This window comes from Stylophora pistillata, chromosome 4 (genome assembly GCF_964205215.1).
Source record: "Stylophora pistillata chromosome 4, jaStyPist1.2, whole genome shotgun sequence".
Taxonomy (NCBI): domain Eukaryota; kingdom Metazoa; phylum Cnidaria; class Anthozoa; order Scleractinia; family Pocilloporidae; genus Stylophora; species Stylophora pistillata.
Genome location: NC_142522.1, coordinates 4,882,121 through 4,903,524, shown reverse-complemented (window position 1 = coordinate 4,903,524; position 21,404 = coordinate 4,882,121). Strand labels below are relative to the sequence as shown.

At 39.2% G+C, this 21,404-nt stretch overlaps 1 protein-coding gene across 3 annotated transcripts; it reads left to right on the top strand.

The window, feature by feature from the left end:
• The first annotated feature begins 100 nt into the window (after positions 1-100).
• LOC111344973 (uncharacterized) lies at positions 101-20,709 on the top strand. 3 transcript variants are annotated; one of them, XM_088756251.1, is made up of 31 exons: positions 101-331; positions 706-805; positions 987-1,082; positions 1,424-1,659; positions 1,991-2,099; positions 2,646-2,974; positions 3,522-3,660; positions 4,870-5,040; positions 6,099-6,333; positions 6,896-7,029; positions 7,271-7,504; positions 8,235-8,497; positions 8,849-8,957; positions 9,439-9,783; positions 10,357-10,395; positions 10,507-10,624; positions 10,796-10,867; positions 10,992-11,063; positions 11,689-11,760; positions 12,069-12,140; positions 12,315-12,386; positions 14,163-14,234; positions 14,993-15,055; positions 15,194-15,265; positions 15,625-16,670; positions 16,994-17,196; positions 17,912-18,083; positions 18,929-18,989; positions 19,078-19,270; positions 19,427-19,606; positions 20,330-20,709. In XM_088756251.1, the coding sequence occupies exons 1-31, from the start codon at positions 113-115 to the stop codon at positions 20,450-20,452; spliced, it is 5,421 nt and encodes a 1,806-aa protein (XP_088612377.1). In that variant the 5' UTR covers positions 101-112; the 3' UTR covers positions 20,453-20,709. The 3 variants fall into 3 exon arrangements, with proteins under 3 accessions (XP_088612377.1, XP_088612378.1, XP_088612376.1); XM_088756252.1 differs by having other exon boundaries at positions 1,421-1,659; positions 4,870-5,037; XM_088756250.1 differs by having other exon boundaries at positions 1,421-1,659.
• The last annotated feature ends 695 nt before the right edge of the window (positions 20,710-21,404 follow it).

The following is a 21,404-nucleotide window of genomic DNA, read 5'->3' as shown; positions in this document are numbered from 1 at the left end:
GTTATGACTGAACAAAGCAGTTTTAAAGTAATCTAGGACTACAATGCTTTTGCTGATATCGTACTGGGATCGATCAGGAAAACTCGTGACATTCTATTAACCAATCAGATGCATGACTAAAACCACACAGAGATTGCTTAGCGACTGGATGAAACCTAATGAGATAGTCTGCGTTAAGTTCTGGTATCACATGCATGGGTTGGACATTGGTAATCTGAGTATTTACCTCAAAACTAACCAATCAGAAACCCTTGTTTGGATGGTTTCGGGAGATCAAGGAAACCGTTGGCGATATGGTCAGACGGCTTTGAATAGCACCCTTTGGTTTAAAGTAAGTATTCAATTTTCCGATAAATATGCAGCGAAGAGGCTTGAAACTATATAATATATTAACACGATTCAGTCATATAAGAGGATGTTAAAATCATCTAAAAATGCGTAATCCACAGTGCATTCTTCCGCAGGAGCTCCTGGCCGGACGAAAGTCTCGCTCTTTCATTGTAGATGTTTTCAATTTCAGCTCCTTTTAAAAATATTTTGTTTTATAAGGGCGTTTAAAAGAGTGCATTGCATTTTCATTTACTTAATCGCATATTTTCCAAAAGTACAAGGTTAAAATCTGAAGTATTTCGCAAAGTAATGAAAAATACGCATTTAAGCTTTGTAAAGGTCAATTTTTGTTGATATCAGGATTGCTATTTTCAGTTTGTACTGGAAGGAGCAGTTGGTACTGGAAGTAAAGGGGATATTGCAGTGGATGATTTTACGGTGGTGGACGGAGCATGTGAAAAAATCTTCAAACAAAGTAGGTATATTTAATTTTAAGGTGATTGAAAGCGATCTAAACAGAAATAAAGTCTTCAAGACAAGTTAACACGAATTACCACGATTTCTCGCTATTTTCCCGTCCGGCATCGTCAGTAATAGGAATATTAAGAAGCACAAATTGCATCTATAACCTATTGCTTTTGATGCTTCGTCTCCAGCGAGTCCAGACTGCTATTTTGAAGAGAGTGGGTGCGATTGGTACGTTCATGATGGAGGGGTTCTGAATACTCATTTGGCGGGAATGGGAAAGCGAGGTAAGCTGTTTGATCGTCAGTTGACAGTAACATAGTGATGCTTTATGACCGATAACGGTCGTTTGCTTTCCCTTTTCCCATAATTGCCGTAGAAAATACAGAAATTTTAAAATATGTCTTACAAACGATGTAATAACCTTCAGCAAGTTTCAAAATGGCAGCGTCCAGGAACGCACTTTTTGGCATATTTGAAAACGATTTTTCCTAAGTTGGATATCCTTTGGAATCTTAAAATGCAGTCCCCACTATGATTTCACGTATACTTTTTAATGTCGGCGACAAAATCATATGGTATCCAGAGCAGATCACTCCTTAACACGACGCGTATTTTTTGTCAGTAGGATACGCCTCTCTACCGGTTGGAGCATCAGAACTGCCATGTTTTCTCTCGTCTCCCATCATCAACAGCATTGCTTATGAATGGAAGTGCCTTCGTTTCTGGCACAAGGCTTCGTTAACTGTGTTATTAAACAACACAAACACGAACAAAACTCAACATCATTTCCATGCAGAAGAGGCGACCAATATGTGGCGTTACGCACAGCTTCCAATACCAGTCAATTCAACTCAAATTCAGGTAGTTAATACTCTCCTTCGCAGCGTTTTGTTAAGTCTCGCCATGCAACGTGAAGCTCGTGAAGAAACGCGTTGTTTACCCTTCTAACAACAGGTGTAACGTGAGAGAGCGCGTTACAAGTCTAGACCACACAAAGGCTGCGAAGGAGAAAAACTCTTAACGTGGTTACGATTTAATGATGTCGTGGTGTCTTCTATGACGGTGTTCTTAGACGGTGTTCCTAGAACTAGAGTGGGTTAGACTTAAACATTCCTTTTTCCCATAACACCTATCTTCTCGTGGTTGTACATGCCTGAGCTTATCATGGTTGCTTTTTTATAACCTACCATAGATTCATTCTGTTGGTGTCTGCAAATTCACTCATGGACCATTTCTGGCCATTGCTAATGTTTCTTTCACCAAAGAACCCTGCAAACTGATTCCTTGGAGTACTGTTAAAGGTAAGGGTTACGCTAGAGGTTACGTATTCATAGAAAACTGCACTTCGTGTACTGTCACGTTCTTTTTTACGTTGCAGGCACTTGCTGTGCCCATTAACCTCACACTCCCACGACTAACTAATCAAAGTGACGCTATGGTAAACTCGTGGATATGCTGTGCAAAATTATGAATAAAATGAATGTAATTGTACTAAAAGCCAATGATCCTATTCTTCCAATTGAAGAAACATATTAAAGCCGTCAATCCCCTAATAAGAGTTAAATTTTCAAGAAATGAGCGTCATTCATTAAGGGGAATGATTATTTAGATTTTAGAGTTAGATGGCGAAAGGAGGAAGGGCATAATGTTTTGGGAACATTTGGCACGCCCAAAGCTACATTAAAATAGAGAAACTGAAACGATTTTCTTTTTTTCACCCCCATACTCGCCTCTAACCGTAGGTAAAACAGCTAAGGACGCGGAAAGTATAGGCTACGGTTTATCCTATCCTGTTCTATCTATTTTACCAATAGCTACATTACCTTTTAATCCCTAACAACCATTAGATTGTCAAAAGCCTCTTGGCATGGAGAATGGAACTATCTCCAAAAAACAAATCACTGCTTCATCACAATGGGATGCTCACCACGCCCCTTCTCAGGGCAGGTTACATTTTAAACAATCAGGCGTTAAACAGCAATCTTGGTCAGCCAGCGTAAACGACGATAACCAATGGCTTCAAGTGGCTCTGGGAATTCGGTACATGAAGGTCACGGCTGTAGCAACGCAAGGACGGAATGCATATCCTGAGTGGGTAACGAAGTACAAGCTGCAGTATAGCGGGGATGGAATAAGCTTCCAGTATTACAAGGAACCAAAAGATATTGAAGACAAGGTGAGTTGGACTTCACACATCAAAATCATATTACTGTTGTTTTTCTCATCCAAAATAAAAAAATAAATAAATAAATAAACATTTGGCTGAGGTTAGTATCCTTTGGTTTGATTATGTTTGGTGGGGTCGGCTCAGCTCGGGCTGAGTCGATTGGAGTCGCGTCGTATCGGGTCAGGCTGCGTCGCATAAAATCGAGTCGGGGCGGTGCGAGATTGGGAGGGACAGGGTAGAGCAGGTCGACTCGGTTCAGCCTATCTTTTTTGGCCGAGTTTGATTTGATTAAGTTCGGTTCGGAACAGTTCAGGGCGGAGCGGGGCGAGGCTGGTCAGCTTGGCTCGGTTTCGTTGGGTGTTGTTGGATTCGGTTCAGTTCAGTTGAATTTTGCTGTGTTCAGTTTTGTTCTGTTCGTCTCGTTTCGGTAAGGTTTGATCCTGTTCATTTGGTTCGACTCCGTATTCATTTACATAAGTTCAGGAGGGTAATATGATTTTGAAGTGAGATAGACAAAATTTCCTTTGATCATTTCTACTACTATCTTTTCATGAAGGAATTTGATGGAAATACAAATATGGACACTGTTGTTTTTCATGAAGTTAAACCACCTATCATAGCACGTTTCATCCGCTTTCGACCAATAGCTTGGAAAGATCACATCTCCATGAGAGTGGAGCTGTATGGCTGTAAAGGTAATGTATCTGTTTCACGAATCCACACTGTCTGATATTACACCTTCCAGCGCCTAAAATAATCGTTTTTCTTTGTTTTTGGAAATATAGCGCATCAGAAAAACGCTCTCTTCTTCTTTATACCCTGATTCCCTTGCCTGTATATGAGTCTTTATGCGTTGACAACAAAATAATTTGGTGATAGTGGTACCAGAAGAAGTAATAGCAATAGTAGTAGCAGTAGCAGTAACAGTAGCAGTGGTAGTAGCAGTAGTAGTAGCATTGACAGTGGTTGTGGACTGGGAGTGGCACTAGTAGTAGCAGCAGCAGTGGCAGTAGCAGTAACAGTAGCAATGACGGTGGCAGTGGCTTTGGCAGTGGCACTGCCGTGTAGCCTCTTTCTATTCTCCAGCAAAACCTTGAGGGAACCTTCTCTCTTTTAACAAGTAACTCCCAAAATGTTTCAAATGTATTTCTCAGTAGATCTGGTATAAAAAAATTGGCTTACCAGGTGGTTTGATTTTTTTTATCATTTTCCAAAGGGTCTACAGCCATTTCGCATTTTCCGCGGCTGCCATCTTGAATAGTGTGCAGTGAGCTTTAAGCTGATGACGTGTAATGGTTTTTTGGTACTCCTGATGATACTTTATTGCTGTCTCTTGTAGAAAAATTTTATTGAATATGTCGCAGATCTTCATCATCACTTGGAGCCACAGGCACCATGAAGTGTTCGATCGGCGGTCGTCATTTTCAGAATTTTTAATCTGGCGCTTCTCTATATTCTTTATCTTCTACCTCGCTTTCCTGTCTCTCTTCGCATGAAGAATGTTCCGGCTCTTACCAATGGGGAAGAACAGTGACACATTCTCTAAAATTTTCTTTAAACGACAGCAATTTAGCATCAACATGAGTGAAAGACTACACCTTGAGTGCATTGCGCACTATTTTAGATGGCGGCCGCGGGAAATTCAAAGTTGCTGTGATACCCTTCTTTGGAAAACGATAAAAAAAAGTCAGACCGCTTGGTAAGGCAACCTCTTTATGCTAGATCTATTCAGAAGTACATTTGGAACATTTCCAGAGTTATTTGTTAAAACAGGGGAGGTTCCCTTTAAAAAACACGCGCATTTTTCTAAGGAGAGCCATTGAAAATAACCTGATAGGAAAGCAGGCTTATGTGGAAGGCTTTTATCAGTCATAGTTTAGTTGGTCCATTATCGATTCAATTAGATGACAGCCAATGTGACATATCGCAAGACTGGTGCGGATGGAAAAGTATCCATGGCTGGAAGAGTCTCAAGAACAAAGAGTTTGACTATAACCATCAGAACGACAGTGGTAATACTGCCAATCACGAACAGGGCGGTGTTAGCGACTATGTTCACTCCGCTGATTTTGGTGGTAAAATTTTTAATGTATGACTTAAAAAATTACATTACTCTTACACTTCCATGACTTTCTTCTATATCTAAACTGGAAGTTAAAAACTATCTTTTCTAAAAAATTCTCAACTACAATTGTAATGCGCTGCCAAGTCGTTTAACACGGGGATTTCGAAAGACGAACCCAATCCCCAAATATGAAACCCAAGGGCCTAAACTGCTCTGTCACTTGATTTCCTTATTATCGGTGAGTTTGACCGTAAGATTTACAGCGATATAGTCAATTGGAAGCATATGATCTTATTAGTTTATATATTTCTGAATTCTGTTGTACTCGGCGAATATAACTACAGTTGAACATCTCGTAAGTGACCATCCGAAATGTCAAGTCTAGGTTCCTTATCTCGAGTAATTTTCATATGGTGACCGGACCCTTTCTGGCCAACGCTTATGGAAAGCTATAGGAATAACTCTTAGCGGCGTGTTCATGCAGAAAAAGCAAATAACTTAGGATCTATGGTGATTATTTTGTATCTACAGCGCGTTTGGGACAATTCTCGTGAAAAAAACTTGGTTCGTTTGTTATTCCAGTGGTGCTGTCCAAATTTCTCCAGGAACGGAACACAAGCAAAAATTCACGTGGTAAAGCCTTTTCGGGAAGCACTTCCGGGGACTCTACTTGAACGACATATGTTGAAACAGTTGATCTCCTACCCGAGGTTGAGCATCTCTAAAAGAGGCCGATTAAGAGAGGTGGTCGCTTACGAGAGTTTCCATTTATTGTGATCTGACTTGGAAACTTTTGATATTTTGAAAAAGTAATCTCTAAAGAGAGGTGTTTATAACGAGAGGCAGTCGCAAAGGGAGGTCAGACTCTAATTTTGTTTCAGCGCGCAAGCTTCTTAGGACAATCAGGAAAATGTTTACTCGTAATCCTCACTGCTTCCCCTCTGAAATGAAAATTTATCAAATGGAGGCTAAAAATGGATCTGCCTCGTCATTGCATCCTCTATCAAAGTTTCAGATGTATATGGTTTGCTATATAATTGATAGAAAATTTTTGTGTTAACATTACAGGAATTTACGATCCAGGAAACTACGAGATTCATTTTCCTGATATTGATCTTGGCTATGTGTCGTTCTCAGAAAGTTTATCTCTCCACAAGGGTTTTACGCTCTGCTTTTGGTTAAAGACCTCTCATGATGGTTTTTTCATCGAATATAAAGTCGCCAAGGAACGAGGCGGGTCGCTGCAACTAGGATGCTACGTCAGCAACGACATCTTTGTAATACAGATGAATAACAGGAGGAGGTAGGAGACAAAATATTGAATTCATTCATCGTTGCCTTAGTAGGCGCATAAAAAGGGAATTTAAGCAAACTGCATACGCATAAGCAAGGTCAACAAGGACGAGACAGGACCAAACTAAAAGTTTGACGAGCCGAAGTATAGCTCTGCGGGCAGTATTAAAAACTATTTGCATTTCGTGGCCACTCTCTACAGAATAACAACGTGATACCGCCAATTTTTCACGAGTCAGAAAAGTGGAACCCCGAAAGCAAATAAATCAAGTTTGTATTCCATTCTTTAATGCAGTCAGCGCTGCCATTTGCTCAAATTCAACCCAATTCATATCTTAGCTTCTCTTTTCGTTGACACCATCACTGAGACTGCTTAAGATTCCTAATTTTTCGAGAACCAGTTTGTGTAAGAGGGTGTAAAGGAGAAGTAACAATTTCCAATGATAATACATCCTGGAATACACTTACTACTGTAACTTAGTGAGTGGCCACATGCCACCATATGGATGAATGGATGGATTGGATGAATAGATGAAATTGAATGCCTGATTATCATTATATTTTATTCATAGCAAAATACCGATGGGCGTAGCAGATGACATGTGGCACCACGTGTGTGTATTGTGGAGTACGAGGCTCATGCAGGTGTTCAAAGACGGCGAGAGAAGATTTGGTTCATTTGAATTCCATTTTACGCCGAACGAAGGTACTCTTTGTAGGGAAACTATTTACATTTTGCTCTATGGCTTCAGCAAAAGTGTTATCTTTTATGCGTCTGGTTGATTTTCCTTTGTATTTTTCCACTGCTACTTCCTAAGACCATCTTTAACTTATCGTGATAGATGGTCGACTTTAAACGAGAACTCCGATGTAGAAGTAACTTCTGCGATCAGAAAATTTAAGTGTAGTGACAAAATTGCTTTTGTCTCTTAACCTTTTGCGCACAGGGGAAGGAACCATGACCATTGGTTTCAGAAATTCCAGCGAAAATGCGTCAATTGCTTTGGGTGTATTGAGTGGTTTCAATCTGTGGGGTCACCCAATGCCAGTCGAGGAGATACTGCGCATGTCATTTGGATGTGATAGCGAAGATGGTGACGCGAAGGCCTGGAAAACAGTCAGAAAAGGGTTGAAGAAAGAAGTAGAAGTGAAGTGGTTTCGAACCTGCAGCGATAGAGGAGGCATGTTCATAGTCACGAGAATTTGATTGCAATCGGTCCTTCATTTATTGCTCTACAGTTTGAATATGAAAAGACCCTTTTGGCTAGTTTAAGGAAGTTTTGAAACTGAGCAGCGAAACCACAAGGAGAAAAGAGTGAAAAAAATTGTACTTTATCACCTTGCAAATCCAACTCTCGCTTTCCCGTTTTCCCGGTTACACCACACGCCTGACGTAGAGAGTTTACGCTTAGTTCATATTGGATGGTCTTCCTTAAAAACGAATAGCCGCAGAATTTGCCCAACGAGGTTCCAGTCCTTTGGCTACAGTAAAAAATCTCTACAAAACATTTATCGCGCGTGTAAATGTTCGTCTAAAGTGTGATACATGTTCATCCATTAAGAATGTCCTCCTTCTCCTTCTCCTTAAACAAACATGTACACATTACCCAAATTTATCTGAGTGGCTTCATCATCCAAAAAAATTTGGTTATTAATCCATGTCGGGAAGGCCTTTAACTCTACAGCTGATTGAGAGAAATTAGTGAAGGGAAGAAATCTGGAACCATGCTCCACTCTGAACCAGGAACCGCCGCATCAATGTCGTAATTTAATGAACTTTTTTCTTAATTTTTATGTTGTGTTGGTTCGCTCAAAACGTTGTTAAATGTTCCTTGTTCCTTGATAACTTCTCGATAGAGTTATCGATGATATTCGGTAAATAAAATGCTTTCAATTTTATTTCGGATCCAGGTGGACGACTTGTAGTGGATACCAACGTCACCCGCTTTACCCAGTTGGCTGTTCTCATGAGCTCGCTATACAATAGATCACATGACTGGCATAGTGAGTGCCTAAAGTTTCGTTACATGCTGCGGGGACCTGGAAAGAAGACACTTACAATTTACCAGAAGACAAACACCTACCGTGGAATTCCAATCTGGATTTCAGGAAGCAATACCGGCAAGAACTGGCTTTACGGACAAGTGCCTTTGAATTCTCTATCTGAGTTTCAGGTATACGTCTCGGGATATTATGTTAGGAGCATGTTCTGCTCGGAAAGGATAAAGTGTTCCCAGGTTTTAAGCACAGAAAAGTATGAGAAACACTGAACCAGTTGCCCATCACCCACAGCTTTCCATTGTATTTTGCTTTGAATAAACCTTTCTAGCAGAACGACATTTCTCCCCGAAGAAAATTTCCGTAGCGTGGCGTAAAGTTCTTTGTTCATGGACTTTTTTCCATTTCCATGTCCACTTTTTGGAGTTTTTCGCGGATGACGAGTCACTGTGACCGACCATAAACATGATTTTCTTTTATTATATATTTTTCTTCCTTTTTTTGCTTTTGTCTGATACAATAAACAGGTGCTAATAGAAGGTAAAACAGAGACAAGGGAAGACTTGATAGCATTGACGGGACTTTACATTGAGGAGGAAAACCTTTGCCAACACAAACCCTCGTCAGCTAAACAAGGTAAAATTTTTAGTAGATTCATTCATTAAGTGTACTAAACGTCAGTCACATTGTGGGGAGAACTTTTGGGAAAGGATGAAAATGGACAAAGTGCCACTTTCCATCCTTGCCTTGCCGAATTTTTAGAGAAAAAAAGAACCTAAAGAGGCTGTGTTCGGCCAGAAAATAGATTAACAAGGCAACGCAAAGAGCAAAGAGAGAGAAAGTAAAAGCGTAGCAGAGTGTTCATCTGCTTACCTCCCTCCATGGTTTTCTGGGTTCGATTCCCAACCCAAGCATCACAGATGGGTTGAATTTAACGTTGGTGCTATTCTTCGCTTCGTACGTTTAAACAAAAATATGCCCACTTGTTTCTTAAATATGAGGGGTACTTTCAAGAATAGTCTGATTGGTCGCAATAGTTACATTTTTTAACTTTTTTTAAGGAATATAAAAACTCTATTCATTCTCATCAACTTATATTTCTATTATCTTCTTTCAGCCTGTAACGAAAGATTAACCAACAAAACGGGATATTTCTTTTCTCCTTCATATCCGGGACATTCTCTTGATGACATCTTTTGCAGATGGCTCATAACCGTTCCACCACGTCATATAATACGCTTAAAGTTCCAAGAATTCCGACTCAGGGATCACCCTTCGTGTGATAAATGTTTTGTGGAGGTTTTTGATGGTAGCGAAAGAACTCGACCATCTTTAGGAAAATTCTGTGGCTATTTGTTCCCCCCAGATCTCTTATCCTCCTCTAATCATTTCACAATTCTTCTGAGCTGTCAAGGAAATTTGCCTGTAGCCAGATTCAAGGCCTTGTATCGCTCTGTTCCAGGTACGTGAACATAATAATATTCTCATTATAGTGTTTTCGTCGTTATCTTGGTTGCAGTCCGCTACCTTGCTTAGTTATATAGCGTTCAAGGTTTTGAGATCTTTTATTTTTCTTCGTAAGCTGTTTTAGTTTAGTTGTTTTCTTAGGATGGCATAAATTGATATAAAAGTCAATGAACACCGTTAACGCTCTAAAAACTACGGGGGGGGGGGTGGGGGGGGAGGGAGTCTCAGTTATTCCCAAGGTATTTAGAATAGGGGGACTTTTTGGAAATAGGTTCATTATTAAGAGGGCCCTTAAAAAATCAGCAAGGCGCAAAATGTGATCGATTAATTTTTTCTGAATGGTCGTGTAGATCTTATGAATGCCATACACAATATGATCCAAAAAGAGACCCGTTTAATTGGTGCAATGTGACTTTGTAAAAACTGCTTTTAAAAAAGAAAGAGTTTGTCGGTTTGCAATACCTTCCCGCGAACATTAACAGTATAACTCTTGGCTTGTTTCTGGGAGTCCTTTAATTTCCTTCCAAAACCGTTTAGAAATTATTATCGATTTTTCTTTCTTTTCTAGCCAACGACAATGACGGACTTTCCTGCTCACGTCAGCAAGGTAAACAATCTTTCCCTCCCGTGCATGAGACCTGCTTCTTATCCTATTTTAAGTTAATTGTTTGTTGCCTTTTCAATTTTAATTGATAATAGTATTATCGTTTTATTTTAGGTTGTCCATCGAGCTGCAAATGCGAAGATTTCGGTGAAGGCAAGGAAAAGAAGATTCAAGTAACTGGAATAGACTTGCTCGGTGTTCCAAGAGATCTTCCTCTCAATACAGGAGCTGTGTAAGCAAGAAAAACTCGGAAAAGTTTTGTTGCATTCTAATCTTAACGTGGTGATATCATCATTTTTATTTTTATTTTTTTGTCGCTTTTCTTAGTGAGCTTTTCTGTTATTTTTCCCACATGATTACATTTTTCATTCATATTTGCTGCAAGTGTCATATTTCTTTCAAGGTTTTTCAAGAAAAATCGGATATCCCAGTTACAGCAAAAGGCCTTTTCAGATCTCGAAAAGCTGGAATATATGTGAGCATATTCCTCATACGGTGATCAAATGTTAAAACTTTCCGTTTAGATCTGTGCTAGCAAAAGGTTTAATGAACCGACTGGAGAATGAAATCAACTGATGATTTCTTTTTGGCTTTTCTAGCGACATGAGCTTCAATATTTTGCTTCGTCTCAGTGAAAACTGCTTTCAAAATGTCTCATCCGTTAAAACAATGTAAGTATAAAATTAGTCACGCCTTGTAAAGATGAATGTCTTAAATATAGAAAAGTCGAGTCTTCGAGATGAAGCGTAGTCCCCAGTTGGAAATACTCCATCCCTAGGTCACTTTTTGTTTGCCTCTTTATTTGACCAGAGCTTGGCAAGACGTTATTTATTTGAATGTCTTAAATGAAAAAGTCGAGTCTTCGAGATGAAGCCGGTATTCCCCAGTTGAAAATGCTTCATCCCTAGGTCATTTTTTGTTTCCCCCTTTAGTTGTTGTTTTAATTTTGATTCGATGTGATAATTTGGAAAAGCATTCATAGAAATTGTGGAAAGGTATCCGACGAGGCTCTTGAAACCACTACACTGACAATCTGTTTCAATACTTTTCTTTACAGCTTACAAAAAATTAATAAAAAAACACTGACAACAGGAAAACTTTCGTCCGTAAAATAACGAAAAAGGTTGAGTTTCGAAACTGCAATCTTATTTACGCCCTGACTGCCTTTACCTCTTTGCGCAATTTCGTAACCGAATGAGGCCATAAGGGCTGCTATATGCTTTGGTTAGGAGGTGGCTCCAAGGCTAGTATCAGATTGTACTTAATCTGAATTTAAAAATGTACCTTTTTTTCCAGGCGATTGAACTCCAATTTTTTAAGATCTCTTCCCGAAGGTGTTTTTCGTGGAATTCCTAATCTACGTGTTCTGTGAGTATTTACGTGACTTATAAATCCGGCGTTCGGGGCACTTTTCTAAATGTAGATCGACTTTAATCATTTTGACTAGTTAAGGTAATGGGAGCCAGTAGGAAATCAATGTAGATATTGTCATAAAATCTTTTATTGAGCTCGAGAAAATGCGAACGACCAAGGATTGCATGTGATTTTATCTATGTATCTTATTTGCCGAGAGGATGGCACAAATTTTCCCAACCAGTCACAGAACTTAAAGTGCGGCAATCTCGCAGTCCTTTCGACAACTTAAATTTAGTGGACATCGATGTGATTTTTTTCAGTGATTTGGGGAAAAACCTTCTACAAAGACCAATGAGAGGAATGTTGGATGGGCTATCAACTGTAGAGGTTTTGTAAGTATCATATTCTATATGAAATCTACAGTTCTTATTTTTTGACATGAAGCTTCAACCTCGTTCCCAGGGCGTCCCCTCTTCGAAAAGAAAAGTGCCCTGGGAACGAGGTTGATGAAGCTTTTTAACTGCAACAAGAGATAGCCTTGATCAAACCTTTTTATTCATTTACAGGGGCCTGCGTTCAAACCAGATTGAGCGGCTGGAATATGGCGTTTTTGAAAACAAGAGTAATATGACCCATTTGTAAGTTTATTTTTCCTTCATTTATTGGGATTGTTTGGTTTTTGGCTACTAGTAATAATAATAGTAATAACTACGATCGTTTATTCAACCATTTTGCAGCATACACTGAATTACAAGACGGGTCATTAATTACAAATACCTCTATGTTACACCTAAATATAACTATTATAGAAATCAATTAAATGTAAATAGTCAGGACTGTTACTCGGAGTGGGGGGCCATCCCATCAGGGGTCCCACAGGGCACAAAACTTGGCCCCTGGTTATTTACTATTATGATAAACGACCTCATCATCCCGGGTACAGACATGTGGAAATATGTCGATGACTCCACTATTTCTGAAACAGTCATGAAGTCTGAGGTCAGCAAAGTCCAACAAGCGGTTGACGAACTCGCGACGCAAGCTTCTGCTGACAAGTTCCAATTAAATGAAACCAAGTGCAAGGAACTGCGCATAACATTCAGTCACTCTAGAAAGAACTTTGATCCAATTAAGGTTAATGATCAGGACTTAGAGTGTGTAGAGCAAGCAAAGATCTTAGGTTTGCAGATATCTTGCGATCTCACGTGGAATAATCACGTATCCGAAGTTGTAAAGAAAGTAAACAAGCGCCTGTATTTTTTGCGTCAGCTTAAGCGTGCACAGGTCAAGTCGGAGGAACTTTTGCTCTTCTATTTGACTTGTATTAGGCCTGTCACTGAATATGCATGCCCTGTTTATCATCATAGCCTCCCGCAATACCTTTCAGTAGATCTTGAGAGATGTCAAAGGCGAGCTTTACGTATTATCTATCCAGATTGTTCGTACAATGAGGCGCTTCTTTTGACTGGTCTAGTTCCCTTACACAACCGCCGCGAGTTCTTATGTGATAAGCTTTTTAATTCCATCCTGTCTAATCCCTCGCACAAGCTCTATAGCTTACTACCTCCCAAGAATGAGTGCGAAGTCAAATAAAGGAGTCAGCACTCTTTTACTACACGGCGCCTCCACACCATTCGTACTCGAAATAGTTTTATCCATCACTATGTCCATAAAGCAATGATGTAATATTGTTTTTCTCTTAATTATATATTTTTGTCTTTTTAATTAGTTCTTCTTAGCCATGTATTTTTTGTAGTATATATTTTATTGTAAATCAAACGTAATTCAGCCTGTGGCTGCAAGGTTTTTGATAATAAACTATCTATCTATCTATCTATCTACTATGTAAATATCAAATACTATGAGTATTAAGACGAATCGTAATTCGGTATTTTAAACGTGGTTCTGGTATTTGATGGTGAAAAAATTTCCGAATCTATTAGATCTTGGAGAGGCAGGTACAGACACAGTTTCTCCTGTCCTGAGGGCATATTATGGTCTTGTGAATCCAAAACGAGGCACTAACTTTCGTAGTAGTTCGGAAGAAGAGTAACTTCGCTTGAGGAATGTTATGCACGCATCCTCCCTCCTCTGGCGCAGAAAAATTAAGCCTGATTTCTTAGGCACGTTCTCATAACTCAAAGACGGAAAGATAATTTTTAGTGCCTCTTTTGTACCGATTCAATGTGATCACTTAAGTATTGCGTGAGGCCAGCCCAGCTTCACAGGGATACAACTTGCTATGAACAATCAGCTCTCTGTTGTGACCTGCTTCGAGTTTTCCTGTTCAATGAAATATAGATTATAAGATTAAAAACTATCTAGGGATTTTTTCTTTTTCGAGCCTGGTTAAAAAAAAGCGTTTCTTCTGTCGAATTTAATCGTTACTTTTGGAATTGCTTATTTTCAATTAGATACCTCCAGGATAACGAACTGATAACACTACCAGAGGGCCTGTTTGAAGATCTTTCACAGCTGAAAGTACTGTAAGTGTTTCCATCCAAGTGGTAGTTTTCAGTGAAGAAAGAAACGAGTAATGTTGAAAGTAGGAATAATTGCCTGCTGTAAGGAGCCTTTTTTCACATTCCTAGTAAATAATTTTTCCGAAAGGCTATTGTTTTTTCTTGCTATGTTTACGCTCGATAATGAGAGATCCGTTCTCCCGTTATTGAGTGTCAACAATTCTGAAATTCAAACAGGCAAAAAATGTCAGAAAAAGAAACAAATTTCACTGTTTTTTCTCCTTTTCCAAGATCTGGACCGCTATGCCATAGATTCAAATTTTAAAAAAATTGCTTTGCACCCTTCAAGTTTCCGGGCTTTCCTAAAACGGGCACTGCTTTAGGAAAATCTGTAGCGGGATTAACTGCTCTCGGCCATTGTCAGTCAGTATGAAGTTCCCCTTTCTAGTTTCCCTATATTTCCATGTAGGCTAATTGACAGAGTTTGACGTTAGATCAAGCTAACATCCTTTAGCGGATAGTAATGTACATTCCTGCCTCTGAAATACATTATTTTGCATGGATACTCGTGGAAGAATTTGCAAATCAACCCTGACGCAATTCTCATCTCAACTTGAATCTTCACAGATTCAATCTGTGCTCAGTATACTACGTTTTTCTAAATAGCTCAGCCAGTTGCAATAGAGAACCCAAGCGAGAACCATTTGGATCCTTATCAATGCTAGGAAATTAATTTTCAACTTTACTATTATCCTTATCGCGCTTTTCCTTTGAGACCTTAGTGGTGACAAGCTGACAACAGTCTCAAAGGGAACTTTTAAAGGACTCAAGTCACTAGAATACTTGTAAGTTGACCGTTTATCAATTGCTATACTCTTTAACAAAAAAGTTTGATGGTTAGCTCTGAAACTGTCTCAAATCCAATCTTTGATATGATAAAACTGTTCATCTTTACATTTATTCCTTTCACTCTATTACTACAGATATCTCAACGATAACAAACTATCCGATGTACCTTCCGATGCTTTCAGTGAACTGAAAAACATGAAGTATTTGTGAGTATCCTTTACTCCAAGTGTGTTCAAGGCTGCCTAGCGCACTAGCTTGTTTTACTTCACTGCGTGCTTTCCAATATTGGCTTTTCAATATTGGCTAGCGTTGGCCGATATTAGCCAACCAGATCTAAAGGAAATACCGAAAGAAGCCTTGGGAAATAAGATAAACACACGGAAACCGGTGTCAATTACCAAAAATTTGAATTTGAGTGGTTGAGAATGAGGTGCAAACTTTCTTAAACAATGTAAGACAAATCCAGTGTTATCTCGAATTGCTTTCCACACTTAATCAGAATTGCTCCAGGGGAAGTGTTAGGCAGCATTGTTAATCGTACTTACCATGAACTATTTTCGTTTAGAAAACTCGACCGCTTCATCTTGTGCTGCTACGCTAAGAAATCAATCGCAGGAGTTGATTGCAATTCTCCAGTCGATAAATTTTCCAGCTGCGACGACCTCATGAAAAACAAGCCGGTTCAGGTCTGTATCTGGATTCTTGGAATCCTCGCCTTCCTTGGAAACCTCCTTGTCATTATATGGCGCACCGTTGATAAAGAGGAAAACAGGGTTCAGTCCTGTTTGCTGACTAATCTGGCTGTAGCTGATCTGTTAATGGGCGTGTACCTATTAACGATCGCTATTATGGACTTGAGATGGCAAGGGGAATACTTCAAGCATGACATCAAATGGAGATCGGGTATGGGTTGTCAAATTGTTGGAGCTCTTTCGATGCTCTCAAGTGAAGTGTCTGTCCTGATTCTCACCATTATAACCACAGACCGACTAATTTGTATCGTCTTCCCATTCAAGTTCAAGCGCCTTACTTACAAAGCGGCCGTCCTTTCCTGCATGGGTGTTTGGATATTTGGCATAGTCATATCTTTGATTCCTATCACCGGAATAAACTACTTTTACGATGAAAGCGGAGATTTCGGTTTCTACAGTCGCTCCGCCGTTTGCCTTCCTCTACAGCTTTCAGAGGGCACACCGGCTGGCTGGGAATACTCTGTGACAATCTTTGTTGGCCTGAACTTCATTTCGTTCACTTTTATCCTCGTGGCGTATATCGCAATGTTTTGGACGGTAAAGCGTGCTGCTCGTGCAGCGCGATCGACGAATTTCAAAAACGAATCTGCCATGGCAAAGAGACTTGTTTTCATTGTGATGACAGACTTCTGCTGTTGGATGCCAATCATTATAATAAATGTTTTATCTCTAACTGGAAATTTTGAGGATCCAAATAAAATCGCCTACGTGTGGATTGCAGTATTTGTTCTTCCGCTAAACTCTTCCCTGAATCCAATCCTGTACACGTTTTCCACCCAGCGAACAAAACGTAGCTTAACCAAAAAAGGCAAAAATGTCACTGGTATGGTTATGAAGACATTAAACTACCGTATGCCAGGTGAGTAATGGCAATTATCAGTAAAAGAAATACACATTTAAGGTAACCTTAGGCTTTTCCAGGCACCCAAAGGGTGGGGATAAGCCGCGCCGAATCGTCATCATATATCCCTTATCTCTCTATCGGTTACAAATAAATTAGAAAAAAAACAGCCAGCTGAGTGAAAATGGGCGATCTTGTCCTTTCAACTATTTTGGTGTCCGACCGGTAGGAAAAACAAGTACAGATATAACAAATGGTGTGTCTAGACCCCCTCCCCACCTTCCCTACCGTTCTCCTGTATCCTTGTACTTGCTCAAGGTTTTCTTTTTTATTTTTTTTAGGTCGAAAGCATACAGTCGATTGGCTGAAAACTTCTGATGATGCGACTTTGGTTACCAATGTAGTTGCATATTCCAGTCCACTGCCATCACCAATGGTAGAAAAACATGAACGAGACCATGGTAAACATACGACGCACGGTAAACTGAAGCTAATTGAAGAAGTCGATATTCTGCAAGACGACACCGCTGGAAAGGCTGCCACTGTGAGTATGTTAAAAAGTTTTTCAAAAGAACATTACGCTATCAACCCACATGAGACTTTCGCTGATTCTAGCAGTATGTGATGCGCGTGTCACATATAGACCCAGAAATGGCTTGACTAGTCATAGTCTCTGCGTCGGAGCGCCATATCCGAAGGTCTGTGGCTTGATTCATCATTGGCGCTGAAAATGTTTCTTTTTCCCATATCCGTGACGAAACAAATTAACTTCTTGTTTCGATTTTGTTTAGGATAGATTAATTGAGCTGTGCAAGTTAAATAAAGGTGGTCTGTCAACCAATTCTCCCTGTCACTCAGCGGTTACGGTATCCTTCCAGGTTTTGGAAGTTTTTTACTGACTGGTTAAACAATATTTGTGAGAGAATTCGTCAGAGCGCTAGACACTGGGTAGAGAGACCTGGGTACGAGCCTGACTGGGTCACTGTGACGTGTATTCGGGAAAGACACCTGACTATCATATGCAATTCTTCTGTCGTCCCAGGGGCATAAAAAAAATTACCTGCGAGCTGATGGAGAGGCTTGACTTTAATGCTTTATGGTAGGCTGGGAGGTGAAGGGATCTTTCTTGAGATGAATCCAGGAGGACTGGCAAAACTCACGGTCACTTTAGGCTGCTGTGAACTGGGAAGAGCTTTGACAGGTATGAATTATTGTGTATGCATAAGATTTAACCATCAAACTAATCTTTGCCGTCACAGGGTTACGCTGTAGCATGGTCAGAGGAAGGAGACCTTTTAAGCATGGTGTTACTGAAGTACTTCGCAAAAGAACACAAGCAAGACTGGATTCGAGAAGTTGATGTGGCAAAACGCTTATGTAGAGAGAGAGAAGAGTTTCCTGTCCTACTCAATTACCGTTGGCATTCTAAAGGTGAGTAAATGGACAATCCTTTATACTTTGTCCTCAAAACGGAAGCATATTCTGCCAGAATTGTCAACTGTTCTAACAGCAGAAAATGTCTGAAAAATAAAACTTTCTATAAATTGGACACAATCACCAGTAAATTTCCTGTTATGCCTGTTACGCTCCATTTTAAAGCGTATTCAATAAATTAAAACATCTCATCAACCGATCGAGCTCGAGGTCCTTACTGCAATTTACGTGACCGCTGTTTCGCAACAGTATGGACCAAGAAAACGAGGTCAGAAAGATAATAATCATAGTTCTAGGTTCAGATAGATGGAAACATTTCAATTCAAGTAAAGTTTTGAATTTGGCAGGCAACTCAAGAAAATACCACCCGCTAAATTGACCAATCATAGTGCACACACGAAGTGAGAGATGATATATGGTAGCTGCCAATCTTTTGTGTTGCCATTCTTTTTTAAGCGCATTAGATCATATATCTAATGAATTTTTCGCGATAGAAATAGCAAAATTATTATAAAATTATGTGTATAGAAAGCAATAGCTCTTATCTCCTAGGCTTGCTTAAGGGAGGGTGAAAATGAAAGTAGAAACAATGAATCCACACGATTCAAATTTGATGTGCTCAAATGAGTCCATATTACAAAGTGTCCAATATATTTCCTCATATCAGGGATTGTTTTTACAGAGTGTCTCTAGCTATTGAAATAAAGTTGTTCTCTAGCCATGGAGGGTTTCTTCGATCAGTTCGTCTAGGAATTTTAGCTTTTATTTTCCTTTCTTTCATTCAATATTTCTTCTTTGCTCATTGTTTGCATTAAAGTAACTTCTCTAGTCTTTCTCTGCAGCCCGTAACCATAGTATCGAGCACGGCAAAGTGAAGATCCGCGAGTTACAATCGAACAGTTTGTAAGTAAACTATGTTCTTATTTGAAAAAGAAAATTGAAATAAAATTAGCTTTTTGTTTTTATACTAAATTTTTTCCTTTTCCTTCAGACTTATTTGCTACGATTTTGTGTCGAGTTCGACATTGCAAGATTTTCTTTGCGATAAAGGAACTGTCCTCAACTTTGATGTGGTTTGTGCTATAACCTGTGACATCATCGGCGTTATAGAACGACTACAGGAACTTGGGATGGTGCATAACAACGTCACAACAAGCAACATTTTGATTGGTCACTGCCTAAGGGTAAATAGACTTTCTGAGTTTTTGTGATTAACAAAATTGTGTTGGATACTTAGAAATATTTGGCTCGCGGTCATGAGGTACAGACCTCGAGCCAAATATTTTTACCATCCAACCCTCAACCATAATCAACAAATGTATATTATGGTTTATTTTCAGCTTCCTCCTGTGAGAGCAGTTTTGGGTGGACTATCTCGAGTGTCTAAGGAGAATGAAGCTGGTTCATTTACAAACCGGGGAGCTGATGAGCACAGTGATCACGGCAACGATATTGAGCAGTTCGGACAGTTGATAGCTACCTTATTAGGACACTGTCATGGGTCCAGTGAATACGTTCAGGTAAGGTTATCATTTGACAGCTCGATAAAGAACCGCTGATCAGTAAATGAGCCGACGATCCTCTTCTCTCTCCTTTACTTACGACCACAAATGCACGCAATAACCGAAATGGTAGTTTTGACGAAATTTCGTCAAACCAGTTGGATACTTGACGATTTTGGCGGATTTTAGTCATATTCGTCAGTTAATTTTGTTTCTTATGTAAACGGAAGTATTTTGGTGCTCGATGACATGTTCTCCAAATCAAAGAATGTCATGAAGGGTACTTATATATTTAAAAAAAACATAAGTCTGCATTTTATCATCAGTGAATCAGCCTTGGCCATTTTTGGTCGCTTTTGCATCTTCATGTTTTGCATTACATTATCGATTGCTCTTCGCTGCACCCATTACAATGCATAGCACGTTTCATTACATTCCAATAATTTATTGCATGCTGATATGCTGTTCTGCATTACGCCAAACTATATTGTGTTATACTATCATACACAATATATTGCATTGCAATGTATTGCGTTCCAATTAGTAGACTATAGAATGCAATGTTGTTAGTGGCACTACGTTTCTGTAAACCAGCAGAGCATCTATAGCATCCCGACAAGCGTTTGGAATTGGATATTAAAACATTGCATGATTCAAAGCCACATAGCCGTTACAAATTTTGTTTCTTCAAGCTGAAAGAAATAGCTTTTTTCTCCTAACTTAAAATTGGTTTATCCACAGCTGCATGAAATCATGAACCTGTGTTTCGAAGAAACCGTAGAAAACAGACCCAAAGCGTCTTACATCCGGGAGTTGTTAGAAGAGCTTCGGTGTTGTGTTGGAGTCTGGGATACATGTCTATAAATGGAAAGAGCTTCGTACAGCATTACTTTACTACTACTGACTACAACTATTATCTTCGGACGGACAATTCTTGTATTATTACGTTATAAATATAAACTAATTCCACTGGATGTTGATCATCCATATAAACATTGAATCCATCTTTGCCAATACTGACAATACTTGTATTACTTGAATATAAATAGTTACTCATTTGGCAGGATGTTCAAAATATTGTAGCTGATTTTAATAAACTATATCTTTACTGAGTCCTTCAATTACACGTGTGTTATCAATGGTTTCATTGCAGGATGCATCAAAAGCCTATAATTAACAGAAAGTAATTGAATAACTTTGTAATAGTATACAAAGCGTATCATTACAAAGCACACGAGTATGATTGCAGACCGAATCGGACGACACGATTCTTTTATCAGTTAATCATAGTATTGCAATTTCCGGGAAGAAGAGAATGGCCAAGTTATGAAAGAAAGAGAAAAATTGCATAAAAAGACCGACGAAGGAGGCGTAAACTTTTTAATATTGATTTAAACTACAACTTTGGATGTAATTGTCTTATTAAACTGCCCCATAAAAAGCAGTCCGATAACAACCTGGCAAGTAAAATAGTGGGAAATAGGAGTGTTTTGGGCCAATCGCAATCAAGGAAATTGTAATTTTCATGATTATTTAAGAAATCAGCTTGCACAAAACCAAGCATATTACAGGGTTGTTACTTTGATAGGAATCTATGGAAACTATTTACTCGGTACTCGAATTTGGTTATTAGACTTTTTCAGTTGTCATTTAATGACTTTTCAGATTATTCCAAGAGCTTATATTACTAGCTCAAATGAAAAACAGCATTTGATTGTGGGGAAGGGTCATGCTATTAGAATTCTCAGTAGAATTTTCGTATGACTCCTTGTCTAGTCGCTTCTGATGTAAGCAATAACGTTTCAAATGCAGACAG

Bases quoted from the DNA above. Each gene is read 5' to 3' on its own strand.
- LOC111344973 (XM_088756250.1), top strand. From the start codon at position 113: ATGACTAAAACCACACAGAGATTGCTTAGCGACTGGATGAAACCTAAT. The intron at 11,761-12,068 runs GTGAGTATTTAC...GATTTTTTTCAG, and splicing joins ATTCCTAATCTACGTGTTCT to TGATTTGGGGAAAAACCTTC. The intron at 15,266-15,624 runs GTGAGTATCCTT...ATTTTCGTTTAG, and splicing joins CTGAAAAACATGAAGTATTT to AAAACTCGACCGCTTCATCT.